Genomic DNA, 17,078 nt, shown 5'->3' on the forward strand with positions numbered 1-17,078 from the left:
GGACCTGAGAGCCCAGTGTGCGAAGTGTGGACTAATGCTACCCAACGAAGCACTTAACTGATTTTACCTGTTGCTGTATATATGTGTCATGAGCTGCTGGGAGAGGCTGCTGCAAAGAAGCTACTGACCATCCCACTCTCAAACGAAACTCTGAGCCACCGTATTACAGACATGGTCTTAGACATACAGCATCAGCTTCTGGAAAGACTAAAAAGTACTACATTTTTCTCTTTGCAACTAGACGAGTCCCTTTTTTTCTTGTCTCTTTTGCGGTAGTAAAATTGAATTATTATTATTTTTATTATTAAGCTTGACTCGAGCCTTTCAATTTCTACTTGCAGTTGGATTTGTTACATGAATTGTTGACCTGTTTGGCATTTTGTTTTATGTCCAGGTTCACATACAAGTAATAAATAAATGTCTTTGTGATTATTACATTGCATTATGTTATCATCCTGTTTATTTGGTTTTAGTTGTTAAAATGAAGTACATTTGATTTAGTTATTAAATATAAATCAAACCAAAAGCAACCTCAGTTTATTGAATACATTGTTAATATCTGAATGGGCCCTGAGTCACCTTGTAGTGAAAAGGTTGGGCCCTGAGGTAAAAAAAAAGAAAAAAAAAAAAGGTTAAGAACCCCTGACATAAGTGATAATGACTAATTTAAGCATAAAACGTCTTCCTTATGCATGAGCTTCATTTTAAAAATTTGGGTTTGTCAACATCCCCAAAAATCATAAATAAGTAACAAACCAGTATATTTGTGAGATTATATACCTTATGTCACAAAGTGATGTCAGTGATTTATGATAGGGTAATATAATATGATCATTAAACAGTAGTATGTTTGACATATATATCTATATATCTATCTCTCTATATCTATATAAAGATATAGATAGATACAGATACAGATATAGATATAGAGATATAGCAGCTGGATGGTGTAGTGTTAAAACTATGCAAAATGTATAAGTGAGCAGATTCCTAACATGTTGAGCTGTCTGTTGTGATGACCTCTTTTTTTCTTCTTTTTTAATGTTTTGTTTTCCAGTTTACTGTAAGTATACATAAAACAGTGTTTTTGTCTTGTTTTTAACCCATAACATTTGTAAACTTTTATCCCTTTGGGTTGTGTAAGACAAAAAAAAAAACACTGTCTGGCAGGTTGCTACCTGTCTTTCAGCCACACCCTTCTGCACAAACACCACCTCTTCCTGCTTTTCTCTGTTATCAGTTCTGCTTTTCCCTGCAGGCACTTTACTCATGTTGGATTTGCCTTTCTATTATATGAATAGAAGCAGTTGCAATTGTGCAGTCTGAGCCACACAGTTACAGTTTGTTTTTAATCGTATCTGTTTGTGGACTTTGCTTTTTGCTTGATTTTTATTTTTCCCGCCCGTTCCCTGTTTGTGTCTCTGTGCTTCCCTCACATCTCCCTCAGCAGCCTTTTCCAGTATTACTTTCGACAAAAGGTGAGCAGTTTGAACTTTTAATCTGAATTTAATATCAGTGTCTCTGATTATATATGCATTAAAGGAGAAGTTGATCACAAAGGTCTAATCTGTAAAGCAGTGCTGTCTGGTTAAATATTAAATTGTATATTTCAGTTTCATTTCTTGGTCATGGATGATTTCGTAAGAAACAAACTACTTGAATGGGGGCTAAATGAGTGGGTGGAGAAATTTAAAGGTAAAGTATTAACGTGAATACCTGATGGGTACAGATATTGATTCTGATGTGATCTGTTGACTCTGAAACAGCATAGATTCTTGAGATTTTTGTCCATACTGCACAAAATGTTTTTAGACATAAAAGTGAGTTCGATTAAAACTGAAGAGCATTCATCTCTTTCACTCATTTAACAAGAATTTCTCAAGCAAGTTGAGAATAATCTTTATCTCTTCAACTTTATCTTTAACTGCAGATAAAGAAATTGATGCAGAAAGTCTGTATGATCTTGATGATGAAGAAATTGATCATGTGATCACAAAAGCTGGCCCAAGAGTGAAATTCAAGAAGAACCTCAGGCTGTTAAAGGTAATTAATTTCTATCATTTCTATTTTAGTGCATAGTTTTGAATTATCTAGATACCGTATGTAGTGGAATTTTTGTTAATTCTTCACTCATTTGGATTTAAAATCTTTTGATTGTGGGAATAACAAAACTCAAATCAGGAAACAGTCATTTCTTTTCAATTGAGTTGTTTTGTTGCCTTAAGATTTAGTGTCTATATGACAAATTACATTTTTAATACATGTTTAAGTGCTCAATATTGTACACAGTGTTACGGATTCAAATATTGGGGATGGATACAAGAGGAAAAACCACAATAACAACACTGGTCCGGCCGGGTTGAGTCAAATGATGATTTTAATGATAACACGCGTGGGAGATGGACACCGTACGCAGACAGCATCAGATCTCAAAATGGTGGAGCATTGATCAAACTCTTATAGCCTCTAGTGGCCCCCACCTAATCATAAAAGCCTAAACATTCACATTCTTTCTCTCACACGGCGCCTAAGCTACAACCTTGGCTCCCTGTTTATCTGCTCCTGCTGAGATGGGGCAGAAAACTCCAGTATGTTCTGTTCTCTTCTAATCAGACAAATAGGGCGATGACTTTCTGCAAACAGTATTTCTCATAACTCAGCAGTATAATGCATCATAAAACAATATCATTCATTCACAATCAACCAGCAGTCTAATGTAATGCAAATCAGCTTAACAAATGCAATAGTTATCACCTCCTTCTAATTCAGGAGAATAATGCAAACTAAAACTACATAATAATTCACCATCTTTAATTAAGGGTCTAACATGGCATAAAATAATATTATAATCTGACAACAGCTTTGCACTTTTTATCTGCAGTGTAAACAGGAGCAAGAAGCAGCTGATTTGGCTCAGGTAAGGATTATACTGAATTTCAGACATTTGGGCCAACTGCCTGAGACAAAGTAAAGCTCCATCCTCTGGCTGATAGAGACTGAATCTAAAAACTTAATTCATAGGGGGTTGGGGAATATACATTTTAACCTAGCCTAGCAACTACAACTTGCTGTAGGGGTTCACCGACCGTCTCTACAGGTCAGCGTGACTGAGACTTAATTAGGAAAAAGAATTGTCTCACAGGATGAGATGTTAAGCAGGAATGTAATTATAATCTATTCTTCATCAGTCTGCTGGTTGAATAATTATCTGTATAACTAAATTTCATCCTCAGGTCTTTCCATCCACAAGTGATACAGGTGAGACACATGCATCTTATTTATTGCATCTCATTAATCTGTTTTAAAGGCAGCACTATTTTGTACAATCAAACGTTGAGAACAACTTTCAATGCTGAGAGAAACTTTTTTTGTTCTTTCTTTTTTGTTTTTGTCCAATCAGGAAAGAGAAAATTGGATCTTCAAAGTGACGCCAGCAGGTTACAACCACCAGCTAAGCGACAACGTCTGTCTGTGCCGGGATTTGCAGGTATTTACAATTCTTTCTGAACAATTTTACAGTTGAAGCCACTATAGGGTTAAATTTCTGTGCAGGACAATTTTTCCAAAATATAAAATGTCGGCATGGCAGGAATGAGGCATGACGTGACCACAATTCTACGTTCTCCAACATACTTTTATCTATGGTTGCTGTTCTAATACACTTCCACACATACCCACAACAACGACAACAACAACAATATTACAGGACCCTACACCATTCTTAAGCTAGCGAAGAGTGATTACGATGCCGTGCAGGTGCTTCTGCCTTCCCTGTCGCAACACCACCACCCACGGCCCGCCACAGTCAGTTTCTGCTTTGGTGTTAGAAATTACTTTTTCTTTGGGCTGCTATCAAATTTTAACAGTCGGTAAGTTGTCACATTATGCTCCTGATATACTCTAATTCACACTTTTTGTGAATTTTGTGAACAAAATTTTTTGTTATTTTTTTGTTGTTGTTGTTGTTGTTATGAGACTTTACATTGACTACATGCTAGTTTAGAAATCCTGCTAAATAGTTCTTTACTTTTCATGCCCACAGAATCAGTCATACTGTCTGATGCAAAAAGCATCATGACATTTGCACATGCCAGACTACATCACCAAGACAAACTCTGTGCTTTCTTGAAGTGAGTATTAAGTTTTCATATTCTAATGAATGGGCCTTAGTTTTTTATGTTTTGTAATATACAGGGAGTGCAGAATTATTAGGCAAGTTGTATTTTTGAGGAATAATGTTATTATTGAACAACAACCATGTTCTCAATGAACCCACAAAACTCATTAATATCAAAGCTGAATGTTTTTGGAAGTAGTTTTTAGTTTGTTTTTAGTTTTAGCTATTTTAGGGGGATATCTGTGTGTGCAGGTGACTATTACTGTGCATAATTATTAGGCAACTTAACAAAAAACAAATATATACCCATTTCAATTATTTATTTTTACCAGTGAAACCAATATAACATCTCCACATTCACAAATATACATTTCTGACATTCAAAAACAAAACAAAAACAAATCAGCGACCAATATAGCCACCTTTCTTTGCAAGGACACTCAAAAGCCTGCCATCCATGGATTCTGTCAGTGTTTTGATCTGTTCACCATCAACATTGCGTGCAGCAGCAACCACAGCCTCCCAGACACTGTTCAGAGAGGTGTACTGTTTTCCCTCCTTGTAAATCTCACATTTGATGATGGACCACAGGTTCTCAATGGGGTTCAGATCAGGTGAACAAGGAGGCCATGTCATTAGTTTTTCTTCTTTTATACCCTTTCTTGCCAGGCACGCTGTGGAGTACTTGGACGCGTGTGATGGAGCATTGTCCTGCATGAAAATCATGTTTTTCTTGAAGGATGCAGACTTCTTCCTGTACCACTGCTTGAAGAAGGTGTCTTCCAGAAACTGGCAGTAGGACTGGGAGTTGAGCTTGACTCCATCCGCAACCCGAAAAGGCCCCACAAGCTCATCTTTGATGATACCAGCCCAAACCAATACTCCACCTCCACCTTGCTGGCGTCTGAGTCGGACTGGAGCTCTCTGCCCTTTACCAATCCAGCCACGGGCCCATCCATCTGGCCCATCAAGACTCACTCTCATTTCATCAGTCCATAAAACCTTAGAAAAATCAGTCTTGAGATATTTCTTGGCCCAGTCTTGACGTTTCAGCTTGTGTGTCTTGTTCAGTGGTGGTCGTCTTTCAGCCTTTCTTACCTTGGCCATGTCTCTGAGTATTGCACACCTTGTGCTTTTGGGCACTCCAGTGATGTTGCAGCTCTGAAATATGGCCAAACTGGTGGCAAGTGGCATCTTGGCAGCTGCACGCTTGACTTTTCTCAGTTCATGGGCAGTTATTTTGCGCCTTGGTTTTTCCACACGCTTCTTGCGACCCTGTTGACTATTTTGAATGAAACGCTTGATTGTTCGATGATCACGCTTCAGAAGCTTTGCAATTTTGAGACTGCTGCATCCCTCTGCAAGATATCTCACTATTTTTGACTTTTCTGAGCCTGTCAAGTCCTTCTTTTGACCCATTTTGCCAAAGGAAAGGACGTTGCCTAATAATTATGCACACCTGATATAGGGTGTTGATGTCATTAGACCACACCCCTTCTCATTACAGAGATGCACATCACCTAATATGCTTAATTGGTAGTAGGCTTTCGAGCCTATACAGCTTGGAGTAAGACAACATGCATGAAGAGGATGATGTGGACAAAATACTCATTTGCCTAATAATTCTGCACTCCCTGTATGTGCATGGTTCCACTCATGACCATGTGCAGGTTTCACAAACGGATCAGTTTATTTTTTAGCTTCGTCTCAAATCCTTTTGGTTCAATATTCAACCATTTATTTCTAGCGTAGGTCTGTTTGGTATGTTGGTTCTTTATCTATTTTTAACCTCCTAGGACCTGGCGTCCACATATGTAGACATCACATTTTGGGTTGTCTAGACCAAAATACTAAATTTTGCTCTACAAGGGCCTGATATCTACTTACGAGGACATTATACTCATCAGGTCCCAATCAGCCCAAATAGCAAAGAGAAATTAAAAATGCATGCCATGAAAGAGTTCGGGTCTTCGGAGGTTAAGTTTTACTTCTGACTAACAACAACAGATGTTCACACCATACAAATTATAGATGATTTAATGATACTAAAGCATTAAATCATCTATAATTTGTATGGTTTGAACATCTGACTTTTAATGTGTATCCCACTTAGACTTAAAAAAAAATGTCATCCAATAGCTAATAATAGAAACATCAGCACTTTTGCTGACAAACAATGAAGCTTTGAACCAAAACAACAATAAACAATGAGCTGAATAAGTGTATAAAACTGAAACGTCTAATGATAATTCTTTGGATATTCTATAATGACATATATTATATACTATAATGATATATCACTATTCTTTTATGCATTAGTGATGTCAAAATATTGTTTTAAACCTTTTTAATTACATTTGAAAATGTTTTCACGACTGAATCGTTTAACCCATATTTAAAATCTTGATCAACAGGAAAAAGATCAGTGATTTGGAGACAGACAAGAGGGAGCTGGTTGGTGTCTTTGGTAAAACTGGGGCTGGAAAGAGCTCTTTGATAAATGCCATTATTGAAGAGAAGAATCTTTTACCCTCAGGAAGTATCAATGCCTGCACCTCAGTCATGATTAAATTGGAAGCTAACACCTACAGCTCAAAGTATGAGGCAGAAATTGAGTTCATCACAAAAGAGGTAAATTGAATTATAAAAGTTTCATTTTTACTTAAAACTAAATCATGTGTTACAGTGCAGTTCTGGGGGCTTAAGGCTGGGTACATGCCTCAATAAATAATATGTAAAAATGTTATTTTAGGAGTGGAACGATGAGTTGTGGTCATTTCATCAGTTTTTTTGCAAAAATGGAGATCACGAAATGGAAGATAATGATGATTATCATGATGCTGTGGAAAAGCTGTCAGCAGTGTACGGAGAAGAATGGAAACAAAAGTCTTCTGAAAACCTCATGAAGAACAAATATTTCAAAGCAATTCCAGAATTTCTCCAATCCAAGAGGAAGATTTTGACATGTGAATCGGTAAGACAAAAACTCTCATATTACATTATATCTATCATATATATACAGCAAAATTAATTAAGTAGTTGGCTTTTTCACATGTTAAATTTTTAATGACTTTTAAATTTATTCATAGAAATCCACTACTGAGCACCTTTGGCAAAAAGTGAATCGGTTGCATCAGGAAAGGCAAAAGGGCGTACAACTCTGTTAATCAAAACATGCTGAGTTACCCGCAGAGGTGCCCCCTTTTAAATAAGGGAGCAGTGTAAAGTAGCTTTTTAACCCTTTAAAGCCGGTCGGAGCAGGCACGCTCTGTTTTGCATAACTATTTTTAAATCCCGGTAGCACTGCAACCACATAAGCTAGCGCAATAATTTTTTAGCCTGATGTTTAGATGTTGTACTTACATCTTATGCCACCAGCTTGTCCTAAGTCACAGTTTCCTTCCACATATAGCTTTGCAAAAACGGCATAAAAAGCACTTGCAGCAACAAAAACATAATATGCTTTGAAACATGCTTTGCCGATCCGATCGGCTGTTTGTAACACTTTCTACGTCCATCAGCGCAAACTATGGCATGTCTGCCATGTCCTGGCCGAAACCGGAAGTGACGTCATTTTGCGCAAATGTAGTTTTTTACTGTCAGGGCCTTATGAGCCTATACTGGTGTTTTTAAAAGTTATGTTTGACTTTATGACTTTCTGTGTCGTTTCTGGGATGCTTAGGACTCATATTGCACTGCTGGAAATAGTTTATTTTGATGCATATGCTGTTTTTTTTTTGCAAATTTGCATTATAATATTTATTTTCGTTTTTCCTGCAGTATATAAAAATTGGTGTATTTCAAAAATAAAACTATGAAGACACTCAAAATAAATTTCCTGTGGTGGCAAACTATTTTGTGCAACTTTTTTGTATTTATAGTTTTGAGGGATAAGCCTCTTAAATTTCTCTAACTAGAAATATATGTTAAAAAAACAAAAACGATTTTAAATTTTTTTGTAGTTTATTGCACTTTTTTGCAATTTATGTAATTACTATGCACTTAATGCAGACATATTCACTGTTATACTTTGATGTATATATCAACTTGAAATGCTCCCAAAAATGGCACTACAACATGTAAAAATATAATATAAGCTCTGGCGGACTTGGTTCTATGGTAGGTCTTAAAGGGTTAATGTCCAATTTGTGGACAACTATACAACATGCCCACATAAAGTTGTTTCTGCTAAGAGCAATACTAGTTATAAAGAATATAAAACTTTTCCTAAATAACTTCTTAAATACATTTTAATTGTGGCTGGCAATGATCCTTTTTCTAAATTATCAAATGGTTGATCGTTTTAAACAGTTCAACAAAGCAACAATTTCCATAGAAATTACCGTTACCTGAATTTCCCCTCAGTACCCCTCAGAGTCGGGGACTGTCTTGGTATAATATAAAACAAGGGGAAGCTACATTATCCCATACTTCTGTGATAGACATACTTGTACACAATCTGATCATTTAAATCTAAAATTTAAAACTAATTACTCAAGCTTTAGTGATCCAGTTTCTTTAATTAATTGTTCTTTTGTCATATTTTATGTCACTGACTTTTTGATGGTTTTTGTAAAGCACTTGCATTGAGGACTGAAATTAAACTGCACTACTTTACTTTTGTTTTTTATTGCAGGCTAATGAACTCTGTGCAAAAGTTGTCAAGTACACACGAAGTGATTCAAAACAAGAAGAAGGTAATGAAGGAAAAAAGTGGTTTTGGCCACTAGTGAAGTGTGTGACTGTCAGGGTGCCAAACAATCCTTTTCTCCAGCATGTCACACTTGTGGACCTTCCTGGAAATGGTGACTGTAACAAGAGCAGAGATCAGATGTGGAAAGGGGTAATTCATATCTACTGCTCTTTGCTTATACTGTGTTCTTGTGCAAACAGTAATGTCATCTTTTGATTAAGCACTGAGACATGTTATTCTCCTTTCAGATACTTGGAGATTGTTCTACTGTGTGGATTGTAACTGAAATTAATCGAGCAGCATCAGAGAAAGAGGCCTGGGAGATCCTGGAAAGTGTCAGTAGTCTGATTGGAAATGGTGGCGAATGTCAGCAAATTCATTTTATTTGCACCAAGTCTGATCTTCTTGATGATTCAGATGATCTGTAAGTTAATGTTGCATGATGATCAACTACACGGTGTTTCCATTTAAAATCAAGCTAGGTGAGATAAAGCACAGAGTTGAGACTTTTTTGTAATGAATGCAGAACATTTGGGTCAAAAGGAGCCTCAGATGCTGAGACAATTTTATAAAGTTTACTAAATAAGGTGGACTGAGTAATGAACAGAGAATTGCCTGGTCAGAAGGAAATTGAGTTATTTAAGAGAGGCGCAGGCAAGGGTTTGGAACAGCAAGAGGGGCTGAAGAATAAAACAGGAGTAGAAGGAGAAAGAGATGCAATGATGGGATCATGGTAGCTTTATGTATGGGTACAAAATCTATGAGATTATAGGAAACTTCCTAACAAATCATGGTCCAACGAGAACCTGCTGACATGTCTCATAATGCTTTAAGATTAATAACAATAATAATAGTGTGCAAAAGCCACCTAGGCAAAGCTCAGCTTGGTCACAAAAGGAGTCTCCCACAACTCCACCTGAAAGCCAAAACCACACAACCTCCTGCAAACTGATGATGGTGTACAGAACATATACATATATATTTACATTTCTTTTAGTTCATCAGCTGATGTCCATGATCTAATCACTGAAAGAAACGTGCAAGCCATGGATGCAATAAAGAAAGCATTCAACAAGCGAAGCAAAATTAGGGTGAGTTTTGTAGCCTGACAGAAAATCTAATGCAAAGACTCTCCACAGTTGCAAGAATGCTTTAAAATCAAATAACATTTTCCCTAGAAACACTTCAATGATGACAGTTTCAAAGTGTTCACAGTGAGCTCCAAAGAGTTCCTAAAACAAAACTACTTAAGTCCAGAAGAAACTGGTAGGTGAAGTCTCCTTTTAAATAACTGAAATGTATAGGGGGCCAGAAGTGACCAAATATTTAAAACATGTAATAAATTATTTATTCAAATATTTATTTAATTAATTATACATTTGATCAGATAATTATTGACACATTTAATTAATTATTTAATTATGTATTTCTTACATTTATTTTGGCACTCTTGGCCCTGGCACTGTCTTCATGAATTTTATTTTAGCTGTCAGTCTCACCCATCAACTTTAGGGGGCGGGGTTAATGCTGTTCAAGTCAAAACCATAGCTGTGGCCTGGTGGCTATTCTTTAAGTGGGCGTTTCTCTGCGCCAACAAGGACATGTAAAAACTAACCGAGCTGTACTTTGAAAAACCCAGTTTGTGTGCCACCAAATACACTTTAAATATTTTTTTTAGCCAAGAATGTAATGTTTTAATCTTCAGATATCTGGTTGGTGTGTCAAGATAGAGCCTATTTGCAAAAGTGCTTCGATGATTTGAAAAATGTCTGTCCAGCCCAGTCTCACGACAAAGCGTGTGATAGGCCTGCTCGCAAGTGCTCGAGCTGTTATACCGCTGACAAAGCTCAGGTCCTGGTGCACAACTGTCATAACCCCAGCTGACTGGAGGTTGAACACCAACTTCCTTTACTGAGGTTATATCTATCGGGTCTTTATCTCCTGATGTTCCTATGTGTCATACTTGTTTCAGTCGCCAATTCTGAATTAAAACTAACATTAAAATTAAGTTTAAAGAGGAGAGAGAGCAAATAAATCTGATAAACTTTGACTTTTACATTCAATAATCAGTGTCACCAGTGCATAAACGCATAATCTTTTTTAAAAGAGATAACAGCGTTGGTGTTTCCCTCATATATTAACTGTCAGGTTTAAGTGTACCAGGCTTGTTAGACACTTTGAAACATACAGACTTCACAATGTTCAACTAATATTTTCATTGTGAATATTAACCATGAAGGTAAACAAGCAGTCCAGCTGCTGTCTTTTAGCCCTGTATACCAAGAGCAAGATCAGCATATCAAGGATATTTTTCAGTGTTCTGGAATCACTGACCCTAACACTGGGACCAGGATAAATGCTCACACGAAGCTGGTTGTCAGCTCTCTATGTTAACCCAGGGTTTCCCAGGGCAGGCACAAAGTGTTGGCAGAATCAAATTAATCTAACGGTCATATACGCCAGGGGTCATATCGATATTCTTTTACAGAAAATCATCTTTATCAGACTATTCGAAAGACGTGAGAGCTAAAACTTTAAAACTTTAATCAGAGCCGATCAGATTTGCTCTGTTGTAAATGAAACAGTGAAGTAAACATGACCTGACAGACAGAACCTGAGTAAATTATGTCTGGTGTTTAACCTCCACTGAGAGCTAAAACTCAGCGGAGGTATTAAAGCCGTGTGCCGGTGATTCGATATCAGCTGCTGATAAAGTGGGTTTGCCTATGAGGTGCTCTGTAGTTTTATAAGTGTCCATCACTCTCCGTAAATCCCGTTTTACAGAGAAACAGGGGAAACAAGCTCCAGCAGCTCTGCGCTCAGGAAAAAAAAAACTACATTTGATTATCTTGTGCAGAATATTGCTCCGACATTACATTATATAAAGCAACAGTGCCCACGTTAAACTGTGACGATAACCAGGTAACTTTTGCAAACATATTCTATGTTGACAACCTGACCTGATACGTGAAGATTACGCCACTGAATTCTGAGCTAAAATAATATTAAAAGTACAGTTTATGACAGAAAAACGGGGTATTTTAAAACTTCACTTACAGTTTAGAGCGCCACCACCATTGCCGCTTGTGTTTTGAAATGCATTCTGGGATACCTGGCTGCCCCAAGTCCACACTATCACCACTTCATAGCAGTCAATTATTTAGGATCGACCTGTCTTGACTTACTTTGCACTGTAACCATTCAGATGTTAGACAAGCAGCGGTTGCAGTGTTAACCCCGCCCCCTGACTTTGATGGGTGAGGCTGACAGATAAAATAAATTCATGAAGACAGAGGCAGGGCCAAGAGTGCCAAAATGAATTAAATAAATACATCATTAAATAATTAATTAAATATGTCATTAATAAAATAAAATTTGAAATAAATAAATGCTTTAAGTGTAATGAATGGATATTTAATTGATTATTGAAATATTTATTTAATTAATTAATTCCAATTTTAATTAAATAATGAAACATATATTTAATTATTTAATTGCATTTTTAATTCATTCATTTTGATAATCCTGGTCCTCCATAAGATTGCACTTATTTTTTTAGTTTGCCTTGACTGAAAGAAGAATTATTTAATTTCAAATAAGTACGTAATGTAAAATTGTAACATTGAAATTTATTTTACAGAAATACCCAAACTTCAGAGATTTTTGCAAGATCTCAATGACTGTCACTCAGAGACAGTAAACTATGTGAATCGAGCTCACGGGATTCTGTCTTTGATTCAAGGCGCCAACTCCAGAGGAGTGGTAAGGTCAAGTAAAAGATACATAACAACATTCTCTTACATGTTGGGATTTATCAATTGTGTTTGTGTGTCTGATTTTGGTTTTGCTATATTTATTAAATTATGAGTTATTAATTGGTTGACTGATTCATAAGGTTTTGATGCTCCATTTTTGCTTCTCAGGTCCTTATTACAGGAGAGTGGCTTTTAAAACCAACTGAATTTCATTAATCTTTTTAAAAAACCCAACAAGTGGTTTTCATGGTTTTATTCCTTCAAATGTTTTTCAGGATAGTAAAAACGGAGAGGTGTGTGAAGAACTTGAGAGAAACATGAACCTCCAACTTGATAATGTCAGAAAAGAAATGGAAGACACCTGTAGGGCTTTTGAAAGATGTCTTGATGATGGTGTTAAGAAATCGTTCTTATATCATGTATGTTTTTTAATCACAATTAAAATACATGCAGATTTTACATGACAATGAAAAATGCAATAATTCTGTGTTTTCTTTTGTGTTTCAGGGAAAGAATAGTGGTGCTTTTTACAATTTACTGAAGTGTGTCGTTGAGAATGGTGGCGTCTACAAACCAAAAAAAGGGAAACCAATTAGCCTTAATATGAAGTTGGCTTCCTCTCTGATTGACAGCATTGGTGCAGAATTCAGAAAGACCTTTCCGTAATAATAATAAATAAATAAAAAATGTCGCATAATATTATCCAGGATATGTAATTCATAACATATAAACTTGCCAATTCTGTCATTATAAACCGTAATGTTTACTTGTTTTAGAAATGAAGTAAAATGTGGAGCATTCAACGGAGTCATCAATACATTTACACTTAACACTGATTCTCTGATTGAAAAGTACAAAAATGCTGAACTACAGCTCAGATTCCTCAAGACAGAGGTAAGAGATGAGACTTTCTTATACATTAGCCCATTGATAAACAATAAGTAAAGTTCATCTATACTTCATGTTTTTCTCTCAGGAAGAAAAGATTAAGGCAAAATTAAACAAAATCATCCAGAAGCAGAAGAAAAAAGTCTACAGCAGTCTGACAGAGACAGTTGAGAACATTATGGAAGAAGGCTACAAGAGTAAGAAATAAGATCAGAGCTTCACAACTTATCACTTAAACAGATATTTATGTTTGTTATTATTCAGCATAAAAAGTCTGAAGGGTTTTCTGTCTTTTTGTAGAGGCTTTTGCATTTACAGGAGAAGACACGCTGTACAACATGAGAGAGTCTATTAAAAACCATGTGCACTCAAAGAAGGACATGTTTGAGCAGGCAAAAAATACCATGTTGGAGAAGTTGTACGATTTGATGGTTTGTCATGTTTTATGAAGAATTATGATGAAAATATTTTGTCATAACTCACCTGAAGCCTTTTTCTGTATTTAACTGGAATAGACTTATACAGAAATGTATGTTTCCATTTATATTTTTTATCCAGTCTGAGAACCTTCTAAATACAACCTTAGCACAATATCTTACTCTGTGGTAAGTGATGAAAAACTTTAAATTTTTAAATTAGGTATACGTCTGTGGGACTCTGGAGAAAACTATGAAAGAATCTATTGGACTTTCATTCAAGGCTGAAGAGTGCTTACTCCCAGGTAAACAGTTTGATGTAATTACATTGGTTCAAATTGTTTGCCTTTCCTCTTTATCTTTGTAATCTTGCAGCTGATAACAATAAGGGTGTCTATTTATCTTTTTTTTAAATTAATTCATTACTCATTTAGTCACACATTTAAGTATGTGTGTCACTCTGGGAGGAAACAATTCAAAAAAAGTTTTGTTTTTCAGATGTTTCAACAGAGCTTAAGATGGTGAAGAAACATTATGATCTACTTGTAGGCACTCCAGATGATGAAATATAACTGGGTAAATCCTAAGATTTTATCTTCAGTATGAAATTATTGTTGTTAATTTAAAAAAAAAATGTCAGTGTTTTTGTCTTTAATAGACAATAGATTCTGTTTGCTTGCTTTGGCTCTGATGGAGGTGGACGCATCTCTCTCCCTCTCCCTCCCTTATCTTTCCTGCTTGGCTTCTCGTGTCTTATATCTGGTTGTGTCTATCTCTAACCCCAGAAGAGCCTCTCAGTCCTCATCTCTAATACCTAAAGAAGAACTATGAATTTGATCAACTGATCCCTAAATGCAATTGACACTCACTTCTCGATGAAAAGCCTGGGTTCGGAAGAGTTCAACCGTCCTGGAGGGACGTTCCCTGCCGGATACACGATGGCAGGAGAAGTGGCATGTCGTGTGCCTGGCGGGACTTTCGACTGAGGACATTGAAGACATCTACCTATTTGGAACATTATAACAGGATTCTTGCTGATCGGAGATGGCTTGGTCCTGGTTTATTGGAAATTGAAGAAAGCAGTGACAGCTGTTATAAACCCCACAAGGCTACCCGCTATGATCGAAGCTATGGGTAGAGCTGTGAGTAGTCAGAACAACTGTAAAATTCTGATTTCCTGCAAAGGCTGTGGACTATTGACTTTTGCTTAACTAGGTGAAAGGACAGTCTCTCAAGCTGAACACAGGATACACATACACACGCACACACACACACACAAGTACACTGACACAGATACGCACTCACCTACCCTCACCCATCCCAAACGCCTCCAATGCATGTCATGTGCTTACGTGGTGTACATGTGAATATTCATGTGCTTTTTTTGTGCTAAGGTGTTTTTTTACTTTCCTCAAACTGGTCTCCCAGTTAGGAGCCCAGTTTAAGTCTTTTTTTTTTGTCTCCTCTTGTCCCTGATGTGTGTACCTTCACTGATTTTCCTTATGGCATGGCTACGTCTGCATTACAGTTTTTGGAACTATGAAATCACTATAATAGTGTAGAAATGTGTATTTAAACATCGTTACATTGACAGAAATTGGAGTTTCTATGGTTTGACCCATCTGTGATAGAAGTGAGCTGTATGTGGCCTACGATGAAAAATAAGTTTTACATCCTGTGAGGCCTTAAGCCTTATTATTGTTTGGTGGGCCTGTTTTATTTCCTTTTGTTCAGGCCATCATTAGTGGCTCCTCCCATCTATTACGAGACAAGGAATTCACCTGTTTGGGAACCTATGTAAGGTGATATTCTTTTAAGATGGCGGCCACCCTCCCCCTCCTCTAAGAAGGCTGGGGCTTTTCTGGCACCCAATTTAGTTTTTTTTTTTTTTTTTTTTTCCCCCGCTTTTGTGGCTTTTGCAGTTATTTCTAGTTTCAGTCACTTGTTTATAGGTAAGCACATAGTTGTTGTTTTTTCTGCTTTACCTCTGTTTGTGCTTAATAAATGAATATGGTAAAATTATTTGTGTGGAATTCCCTTTGTCATGTCCCTAACAAGCTGTGCATATTAATACTACTACTACTACTACTACTACTACTAATGATGATGATGATAATAATAATTCATTTTATTTGAGGGTGCCTTTCTAAAACCCAAGGTCACCTTACAAAGAGAAAAAGATAAACATGGATAAAAATAAAAAAGCAACCAAGATTTTGTCAACAAGTAAAATCTGACTTAAATAAGGGAAGGGAATCTATTTTTCTTATAACTGGAGGAAGTGAGTTCCAGAGCCAAAGAGCAGAGCGACTGAAAGCTCTGTTCCCCCTTGTGATAAGACCAGCATAAGGAACAACAAGATGAATGGCAGATGAAGATCTGAGAGAGCGGGAAACAGTGGTGATATGAAGCAGATCACAAAGATAAGGAGTGTTAAGGTTGTGGATGCACTCAAATGTGAGAACTAAAATTTTTAAGTTTATCCTAGCTTGTATGGGTAACCAGTGAAGCTGTTGAAAAATTGGGGTGATATGGTCTCTTAAGTGAGTATGAGTTATGACCCGAGCTGCAGGATTCTGAAGAAGTTGAAGTTTATGGAGGGACTTATTGGGGAGACAAAATAAGAGGGAGTTGCAATAATCAATCAGAGAAGTAATAAGACTATGGACAAGGATGGCAGCAGCATGGGGAGTAGGGAACTAAGCAAACTAAGCAACCAACTTTATTTGACACATACACAATCATACAGAGTACAACATGTATAAAATGCTTGTGTCCGAGCTGTGGACTGGCTGCAGACGTAGCCGCGCCATTCCAGGGCTTGGTTTTAGCATGGAGGGTCTAGCCAGGACCCTTACTGGATACCGGGTGGGAAGGGACGAAGTTGGTTAATGTTACATAAGTGAAAGTATGCAGAGCGAGTTATGTAATTAATGTGAGACTGAAATGAGAGAGTACTGTCAAATATGGCACCCAAACTCCACAGTAATACCTAGTTAAACAATTATTATTCACACCAAATACAAGCTTTATACTGACATGCAATGTGAATGGAATTGTAGGAGAAATAATAATAATATATTTTAATATTGCATTGTTAATCACCAATTAATGGCCAATCACATTATATGGTGCTACTATAAATAGTAGCTGCAATCTGAGCAGCTGTTAGAGGTTGGCCACTTTGTTTCATACTCAGGTGATGTCGT

At 36.7% G+C, this 17,078-nt stretch overlaps 1 protein-coding gene across 1 annotated transcript; it reads left to right on the plus strand.

The window, feature by feature from the left end:
- Window positions 1-1,247: 1,247 nt before the first annotated feature.
- Window positions 1,248-16,473, plus strand: LOC146388587 (nuclear GTPase SLIP-GC-like). The gene is made up of 22 exons (XM_084925982.1): window positions 1,248-1,478; window positions 1,614-1,695; window positions 1,931-2,043; window positions 2,882-2,917; window positions 3,234-3,258; window positions 3,401-3,487; window positions 4,043-4,130; window positions 6,532-6,748; window positions 6,870-7,091; window positions 8,754-8,960; window positions 9,059-9,234; window positions 9,808-9,901; window positions 9,989-10,076; window positions 12,451-12,572; window positions 12,841-12,984; window positions 13,073-13,227; window positions 13,342-13,459; window positions 13,542-13,650; window positions 13,754-13,884; window positions 14,093-14,174; window positions 14,368-14,445; window positions 14,655-16,473. Exons 2-21 carry the CDS (start codon window positions 1,629-1,631, stop codon window positions 14,439-14,441), a joined length of 2,355 nt encoding a protein of 784 aa, XP_084782108.1. The 5' UTR covers window positions 1,248-1,478; window positions 1,614-1,628; the 3' UTR covers window positions 14,442-14,445; window positions 14,655-16,473.
- Window positions 16,474-17,078: the final 605 nt, after the last annotated feature.

The sequence above is a fragment of the Perissodus microlepis genome, chromosome 4 (assembly GCF_051167445.1).
Source record: "Perissodus microlepis isolate ML-2025 ecotype Zambia chromosome 4, ASM5116744v1, whole genome shotgun sequence".
NCBI lineage: Eukaryota > Metazoa > Chordata > Actinopteri > Cichliformes > Cichlidae > Perissodus > Perissodus microlepis.